This window comes from Nilaparvata lugens, chromosome 11, assembly GCF_014356525.2.
Source record: "Nilaparvata lugens isolate BPH chromosome 11, ASM1435652v1, whole genome shotgun sequence".
NCBI classification, from domain to species: Eukaryota; Metazoa; Arthropoda; class Insecta; order Hemiptera; family Delphacidae; genus Nilaparvata; species Nilaparvata lugens.
The window spans coordinates 27,084,111-27,094,244 of NC_052514.1; the positions used below are offsets into that span (position 1 = coordinate 27,084,111).

The 10,134-nt window shown below is 30.4% G+C and overlaps 1 protein-coding gene across 1 annotated transcript; it reads left to right on the forward strand.

Annotated features, from left to right (window-relative positions):
• Positions 1–389: 389 nt before the first annotated feature.
• On the forward strand, positions 390–9,929 carry LOC120353476. Its single transcript, XM_039437263.1, has 5 exons — positions 390–1,110; positions 5,025–5,179; positions 5,679–5,810; positions 9,070–9,278; positions 9,819–9,929. The coding sequence occupies exons 2-5, from the start codon at positions 5,041–5,043 to the stop codon at positions 9,927–9,929; spliced, it is 591 nt and encodes a 196-aa protein (XP_039293197.1). The 5' UTR covers positions 390–1,110; positions 5,025–5,040.
• Positions 9,930–10,134: the final 205 nt, after the last annotated feature.

A 10,134-nucleotide genomic window follows, 5' to 3' on the forward strand; every position in this document is an offset into this window, starting at 1 on the left:
ATACGATTTATTAGTCGAATGGTACCTACAGTTTTTGTTTATCCTCTATCTCTATCGGAATAATGCAAAGAAAAGACATTGTTGAAAATTGATGTACGGTAATATAAAATTCACACATATTTAAAAAAAATGTGACTATAGAATCATCCACTTCCATAAATTGATAAACTGGAGTTCAATCAATCTCCTTATCAATTTGAAAGTTTTATATTACCTAATTAAGAATTAATTAATACGATTTAATACGTTAATTAATACGTTATTCACAATAGATTATATTATAGCTACATGAGTTGGAATGGAAACTGGTCATATTTATAGAAACAAAATGATCTAGTTGAGCACGATCAAAAACCAAAATCCATGTCCTAATTGTGAAAAGTGTAATTTTTTTATTATAATATGATTTTAGACCAATTACTCGATATCTATAACAGAGAATGATTAAATTAACCGGATAAACACAAAATGTACCGTAACATAAATGCACTATATCACTAAACTATTATGATAAAATCGTAGAAAGTCTGATTTTGAAAGCAAATGCAGTGAATAGGTCTATCCAGAGGTTATTAATCAAATTGTATTATAAGCAATAATCAAACGGTATCGAAAACCTGGGAAAATACAAAAAATACTTACAATTGAATACGGTCATAAAATAGAAATGAGTGATTTTATCTTAAGTGAAATTGTAATAGAAAATGAATTCTAATGTATGGTTATTATTTCTCAAATTCATTTGTTGCAAAATATTTTGTGAAAATTGCTAAAAAAGAGCAACTGACGAATGAAGAAAGAATAATGGATAAATAATGATGCAATAGCCATTACTCAATGCACAATCTTATAATTTTTTGTTGCGAATAAAATAAGTTTATAGTTAATGGCAGAAGGTCTCCAAAAATGATGAGAAACTAATTAATATTTTACGAAAGTTTGATAGTCTCAAATAAGTAATAAATGATTATTCATTTTCGTGATACGCTTAAAAGATAGGCCTAAAAATGATGAGTTTGTGCAGTATTTATAATAATGGGATGATTCCTGTTACGAAAACTTGTATTTGGAAAGAGGTGTCGCACCTTTCAACCAGTTTTTATGAAATTAGTAATCAGGTCTACTAATTTTTATGGATTTCGAAGCCATTCATGGTAATCGGAACAATTAAAAACATGTTTGATTAACACAGATTGATTATGACTAGACAATAATTATTACAAAGACGTTCTTGTATTGAATCTGCATACTATGCTATTGCAATCGTCTGCTTTTTCAATGGACAAGCCATTCATTAGCGATGACCCCTGAATGAACCTTTCACAACTGATCAAACGAAGAGATTGTCCACTAACGTATTAAGCTGCATTCATATATAGTGAGATCCACTACATACTGTCAGCATTTCTAATCAATAACAAAACCACTCTCCATTCAACTAATGCTGACAGTTTAAAGTGAATCTCACTATAGAAGCATCTGTTGAAATCCTTCAATAGGGAACTCCTCCTGAATCATGTTCATTCCCAATATACCTTTCATTGATAATTTATTCGAATACATTACAATACAATAATCGTAAATACCCTTGCAAGGTAATTCACTGTCACCAGCATTGTAGATTTATTCCGTATACAAAGCAGGTACTTCAAATGTATGTAACTGTATGTGAGTATAAGTGAAATAGGTATGTCCAAGCTTGAGGTATGTTTCAAGATGCCTGAAAGTGAGAAAAAAGTTTACTAAAAATCTTGAAATTTCTCCTGTTACACTATTAGTGACATTGCTTTGAAATGTTGCAAGAGAAGAGGAAAGTAGTTAGGTACCGTATTATTACAAAATAAACTGATAATTTGAAACTATTCCTAATTACAAAAAAAAACTGCAAAATAAGAATTAATGCTTACATTACGAATTATTCTTGATCTTCCATCTCATTATAATTTATTTTATTCCTCTATTTTAAATGACCATTAGAAACTCAAAAAGAAATTACTGACATTATATTAAGTCTAAAAAATAAAAGAACCTCTACTTGATACATTAACAAAATTAATCAATAACAGTCTTGAAAAAGGCGTGTTCCCAGAGTCACTGAAGCTAGCTATAGTTAATCCAATTTATAAGAAAGGGAGTAAGACCAACATTAGTAACTACAGACCAATTCCACTTCTATCAACTTTCAGCAAAATCTTCGAGAAAATACTCTACAACCTTTTTGTTAATTTTTTCTCAAAAGAGAATATATTCAACAAACTTCAATTTGGGTTTAGAAGGGGCTTATCCACAATAAATGCAATTGCTGAGTTCACCCAAAAGATTTACGAATGCCTTGCCTGGGAATAAACCTATTTCAGGTACTTTCATTGACCTTTCAAAGGCTTTTGATTCAGTTGACCATTCTATAGTATTAACAAAACTAACAAAACATGGTATTGGAGGTCTAGCATTGAAACTTATGGAGACATATCTTTCAAACAGGCTGCAATGTACAGAAATTGACTTAGAGGTTAAAAATGCAAGTACGAAAGTCAGATCAAATTTGAAAATTGTAAGAAAGGGTGTACCCCAGGGATCTATTCTTGGACCCCTCCTTTTTTTAATCTATGTAAATGATATGCCTAAAATATTGAACAGCCTAATAGTATCATATATGCAGATGATACATCTCTGCTAACATGGGACAGTTGTACTGCACAGTTGGAAACATCAAATAGACAGGCTCTTGCAGAAATAACAAAATACTTCAACTCCATTGCTTTAACTGTCAACCCTGAAAAAAACAATGTTGTGCTATTTGATGCTTGCAAGCAATTTTCACTGGATCCAAACTGCTCTCGTATATATGAACCACTAGAAGTAAGGAAAAAGGTGAATTTTCTTGGTATTCACATTGATGAAAAACTGGCCTGAGAAGAGCATATCAATTACATTACAAATAACATAAATAGAAATTCCTACATTCTTAAAAGGCTATCCAAATATTAACTGAAGATCGGCTTCTTCTGGTTTATTATGGAATCGTGTACTCTCATCTAGCCTATGGTATACAGATATCGGGAGGAGCTGCCAATAAATACATGAATAGACTTTTTCTCGTTCAAAAAAGAATATTGAGATATATTTTCGGACTAGGATATAGAGACTCTTGTAGAACTACATTTCAAAGCTATAAAATATTGACAGTTTATGTTCTCTACATATATAAAACCATAATCTTCATCCACAAAAAATCACATAAATTGACTGCTTCAAGTGACATACATAGCAAGAACACTAGAAACTCTAAATTTTATCACAGGATAAGGGTAAATAAGAAACTAACGGAGAATGATCCATTTATTAAAGGGGTCATATTTTTCAATAAATTGCCAGAGCATATCAAATCCCTGAAAGGCAACCAATTAAAATCTCAATTAAGAAATATCTTGGGAGACAGGCCGATATATAGAATTAGTAATGAATTACTAATGAATCATATTACTATATGATATTGTATATTATATAATATTACTATATTAATAATATATTCTTTATATTTATTTAATTTATAGATTCACTGTTCAACTCTCTTTCTCTTTGTACTGTATAGTGTATATGTTTCTTTTAAAAAATGTTAGAGATTAGGAAAACTGACGGTTTCAATCTTGTAATCTTGCTTGATATGGAAATAAACTGATTATTATTATTAAAACTGAGATTTATCCTCCATTTCCCTTATTCGATTGTCACTTCCAGTTCTATCATTCTGTTGCTGATGATTCTATAATGATATTATAGTGTGGATTGATAAACATGAAACATAATAAATCAATCCATATAGCTACAAAAATACGGTACCAAACTCACTTCCAGCTTAATTGTTCTCTTCTCTTTTTGATTCTTCAGTACCTAACTTATATCCATCCATTGGAATAAATACTCATTTGAGAACACATTCGCTTAAGAGTTGTTACTCATATTTTATATTCTTCACAACTTTACATGTAATTACTTTAAAAGTGATTTTCTTTCTAATGATTGCACTCTTCAATAACCTGTCAATAATGTCATTGAGGATGTCACTATCTGTTCATGATTGCAATAAATGTATGTCCATGAGATTTTTATAGAATACATTCACAATTAGATAAACTAACTTGAAGGTTATTGATTGGATACAGAATAAATTACATCCACTCATTTATATATTTATATAGAATCTAGATATTCAAATTTCAACCCTGTAATTTAAAATAACTTATTGAACTGAAATTATTACCGTATATTTGCACTTGATTCAGAAATGTTGTGATGTTTTTGTAATACGATAAATAAATTTCTATTTCAATTAATTTCACACACACATACAAGTTTAAAACAAATTAAAAGAAAGAATACATGCAAATAACAACAATCACAATATACCAAAATAAAAATAATAGTGGTGCAAAAAAAAAGATGGAGGATAAATAGGGTAGGGATAAAAAGCGTAGAGGGGAAATTGGTATAAATATTGTCAATTCCACAAATGACAATACAGTAATTTTACAAATTTATTTATTGTTTATGCCGGAAACAATATACAAAAAACCTTTACAAAAAAGTAAATATATACTACTGCACTAAAGTACATACACAAAATACAGGACCTGTTAACTTATTTAATTAGAGATAATGACATTAAACACTAATATCAAATTAATATTAAACAAACCAAACACAATATTTTGTTAAACATCCAAAACAGTACCGGTACCTACTGTATATTAAATTGTTTTGTGTAATGTATACTAGACTACATCAATAATTCATTTGTGGATTTGACAATATCTATTTCAAGCATGCATCATTCATCCATTTCACTCATTCAGTATTTTTCACCAATCAATAAGAATTTCATTCATTATGAGAGACATTATTAGATTACAATTAAAGCTGAACCTGAAAATAGATCTGCTGGGTGTGGAAAATTGATGTTGCTTACTATGAGAAAATTGTTTATTGTTTACATTTTATGTCAAAAATTTATGTTTTATTTACAGTCTGATTGGAAAAGTGATGAAGCAGATAATATTAGCATTGACCGCCATGCTGTTGTATAGTGTCAACGCACAGGCTGACAAATACACCGATGAGAATCGGCCATACAAGTTTGCTTTCAATATTGACGGCTATCAACATCGGTCTGAAGAAAAAGGTTTATATTATTCAACAATAATTTATTTTTTAGATGAAATAAATGTTATAATATATAAATACCGTTACTTGAAATGAATACTCACATTTCCTTTGAGATGTATGTCATTGGATAAATTGCTATCTAATTTGTAGTGATGTTTGCACTGTCTTTGAAATATTGTGGAAGAATATTTTATTTCTAATAGGATGGAATTAATTCACTCTAACATCTAAACATCTTCAAACGGTTTAATAAGTATGGCAAAGAATTTAATGCTCAAATCAAAAAATTATTTCGAATCAATTAAGACTATCAACAGTTTAGTCATAGATTTATGAGACTGCATTGATAAACTGTTCACTAAATAAATTGCTTTTTGAATTTTGTTAAATAATTGTTGATGCCTATTACAACGACTTATTAGTGACAGATTGACAAAACGATATAAATATAAATAAGTAGGCTACATACAAATTAAAATAAAAAATTAGTTGAAATAATTGTTTTATTGTTTCAGACGAGAAAGGCCTGATAAAAGGTGAATATGGTTTTGTCACTGGGGATGGAGTCTACCATGTTACAGTGTATGCAACTGATGAAAATGGCAATTTCAAAATACTAAGCATGAAAAACTATTTCATTGGTTTGCGTAAGTATTTTTTTTTTTTAAATCCTAATGAACAGTAAAGAGTAGTTCGTATAGTTGAAACACTGATCCTGTACCGTATATGATATTCAAAAGTGTACTGATGAAACATTAGTAAATTTATCACATATGCCTCAAATCTCATATTTCAGGTCCTATTGCGTTCTGCAATTTAAAAAAGTTGCAAGATTTGCAATGAATACATCACTGCTCAGATGAAATACACACAAGTTCATAATGCTTTCTATAAATAGAGTAAGAGGGTGGAACATGAAGATGGAAATCACTTTAGAAGTTGTTGCAAATGCAGCTGCAAAATAAAATAAATAATCGGCATAATTATTAATCACCAATTAATATTATTATTTGACAATGAACTGAATTCAATAATATACAGGAAGATGAGTCTTATGAGACTAAAACAAACCGATCAATCATCGTGTATTATATATACTGCTATAGGCCTATAATTATATTATGATGTGATAAAATTCACTGATTAAATCTTTCAAGATATGGATAAATAATTTCTCAGTGACAAAATAGGTAATATTCAAATATGGACCTAGTTTGATAGCGTTTGACTGGAAAATATTCAAGATGAGGTCTTATGGCATCTAGATGCAACTATTATTAGTCAAATACCCATCCTTCAAGATAAAACAGAAATCAGTGATAATCAAGTTACATTTTGAGTGTAGAATTTTGATTTGATCAAACTAATGATAATTATATTACCTATAAATATATTATATTACCTTATATTGCCTTATAAATTACCTGAATCTCCATGAAATTCTTCATGATAATCAATATGGTTTCCAAGAAGGGAAATGTACAGAGGATGCAATTTTAAAATTAATTAATATAATTTATAAAAATTTCAATACTAGAAAAAAACCTTGGCCGTATTTATTGATCTGAGTAAAGCTTTCGAAACCATACCGCATAAAAGATTGCTTGAGAAATTACAGTATCTGGGCATAAGAGGTATTCCCCTGAAATTGTTCACTGATTACCTGAAAGATCGTACTCAACACCTAACCCTGGATAATAGAACAAGTACTGCCATGTTATCCAATTATGGTTTGCCACAAGGCACAGTACTATCCAATTCTATTTATTTTGTACATAAATGATATGCTGAAAATGGATATTGAAAATAGTGATATTATTTCCTATGCGGAAGACACCACTCTAATATTTACTGCTGATACGTGGGAAGACATGAGAAGCATCAGTGAAAAAGGCCTCAAGAAACTAAAATCATATTTAGATGATCATACCCTGACCCTTAATTCGAAAAAAGTATCTATCTTACATTCTCTCCAAATAAGACTGGTTTCCCAAATAATTTGAATGAGCTGATAATTCACTCATGTGGGGACAGTTCTGTCTGTGATTGTCCAATAATAAAATCGGTTACAAACACTAGATTTCTGGGTGTCCTTCTGGATTGTCATTTAAGATGGGATGTACAAATTATGAGCTTATGCCGTAGGTCAAGATACCTCATTCACAAATTCTATAATATTGGTATGCTAAAAAATAAGGAAATCGCTCGTTTGGTATACTTTGCCTATGGACAATCAGTATTGCAATACGGAATAATTGCGAGAGGGGGGGGGGTGCCAGAAACCTTCATTTCAATAAATTATTCGTTGCTCAAAAGTTTTTAATAAGAGCTATTTCATCCAAACCTAGACGATACCCCAGTAACGATCTTTTTATTAATTTCAATGTTTTAACGCTGAGACAGTTGTACACCAAAAGCCTTCTTCAATTTATATTGAAAAATAAGAATAATTTCAACCTGCGTGAGCCCATATACCACTTAAGACCTTCTTGCATAATCTACGATAATGATCGGACCGTGCTTGATGTATGTCGTCGACAATTCATCTATGTATCAAATAAATTGATGAACAGTCTTCCTCGAGACTTCCTGAATATTAATATGAATATCGGAAAAGGGAAAAAATTGGATAAATATATACTTGAATATAATCTTAGTGAACTCCTATTTCAATAGTCTCCCTAGCTTTGAATCAAAAGATCTTGAGTTACTTCCTTACGATTAAAAACAGTTTGCACCCATTTGATTGCTTCAGTAACTTATCATCAATTGTTTTGTTTGTTCTGTTAGTTTAGTTTCGTAGTACTCCTTTTCATTTCTCCTCTTTTTAGTTAACTTGTTCATAGTATCATAGTAGTACCGTAATGTAATTAAATATAATTATTGTCATCGTTGATAATTGCAAAACCATTAGGTTCCATAAGCATAACTATTAAATAGCTATGCGAACTTTGTTGTTCAATTAGTCTAATGCTTGTTTTATTCATAATCTTGCTTTCTTCTTTATAATTATAATCTCTTTCACCTCATCTCTGGAAAGTTTCCACTTTTATTTTTTTAGGTACGTTAGTTATAATTATACTACCTACGTTAGTTATAATTTATCAACTCGTTTGTAATTTTCTGTGTGTCTTTGTTTGATCTTTTTTTAATAACCTACCTGCGCACAGGTTTTAAACCTATGCAGGTATCATTTTCCCTCAAATATTACCCGTAATTATTTATAATAGACATTATATTTATTCTAGCAGCAATGTTACTTTCTTATTAATAAACTATAACTATATAGCTACATTTAGCACTCGTCATTTGTTTGTAATGTTTTTTGGAAAATAAAGTTCAAAGTTCAAAGTTATTTTTTAATGAGTACGATTTTGCAGTGAAATATGAATTAACCCAATAATTAATCTACTGGGACTTAATATTTCTCTGGAAGAGACACAGTTACTTCTACAAGTTGAAAATCCAAATTTGTCATTGGAAATAAGGTGTCAAAACATTCATAGCCTATTCATATTCCAAATGAATAAAGGCTTTTATTCGTCTAAAGCTTGCTCGAAAAAGCATAAAATGCATAATATTCTACAAGATATAATACTATACGAGAATACGAGAAGGATCAATTTAACAAAATAGTAAAAACATTTCTTGTTTGATCTATCAAACTTATTGTTGGAGTGAAAAAAAAAAAAACAGTCAAAAAACATTGTGTAGGAACCTCAATCAGTTCTATAGATGTGTGGCTGAACAAGCTTTACTTCATAAAATTTAGTACTAAATTACTATATTAATGAATACTATCATCACTTGAGCAGAATATTTTTAGTTTCATAAGAAATCTAGAACTTATTATATTCGTGTCAAAAATTATTTTTTGATGAACAATATTTCTATTTTTTGTCACAGCTACAGATGGACCAACCCAACCCACTCCACAAACAACTCCTCGGATGATTACAACCCTGAAAAGAACCAATACACCTCCAACAACAATAAAAACAACTCCACCAACACCAAGAACAACACAGGGAGGTATTATGGGCTGTGGAGGCTGCAAAATACCCACAACTTCCTCAAAACCAAATTTGAACTCTGATTTAGATTTTGATATTGATGTAAGATTTAAAGAAGATAACAATGCCCCAGCAGAACCACCCAAATCAAATAATGTAGCGTTTCAGTCACCAATGAGAGATAGAACTACTTCCAAAATTAATAGAGTTTCTCCCGGGCAACCATTTAAATCTAACATATCACCTCTCAGATTAGGTAGTTCTTCTACTACACAAAAAATTATTTCAAATAATGGTATCACAACAGCGAGGCCTTTTTCAGCCAGTATAAAACCTGGTAGTCCTACAATAACTGATAAGAGTAAGTTACTAGTGAATAAAGGAGCAGATTCACCTATTAAAAATAGTCTTCAAAATCAAAACTCGAAAGACAAATTACAAACTAAATCAAAAGACAGTGACTCAAAAGTTTCAGATAAGTCGTCATCGAATCTTCTTTATGAATTCAATCAGACACAATCTTTCCAAGGTCAGTTTGAACAAGGTTTTGTTGATAATAGTAAAAAAGGAGATTACTTTGTCAATGACAGAGATGGAGTTAAAAGGGTAGTTGAATATGAAGCTAATGAAAATGGATTCCAGCCTCATATCAGGTTTGAAAAGATCACCGGAACGGATGTTCCCATCCCAGAAACTGAAAAAGATGTGAATGAACTGAAAGGTGTGTATTTCAAGTGGTTCTATGGGAGATGATGAATAAACAAGGAGTTTTATGTGGTGTAGCCTACATTCCCAGAGCAGTTAATGAATTATTACAGTGCTTCCAAGTAGATCATTGTATCATTAAATCATACAATGAATATTGAAACATTCAGTGCCGATTGCCCAAAAGCCGGTTAAATTTTAAGCGTGATTACCAATCAGAGAAGCTGTCTTATAAAAAAGGCATTCTCTGATT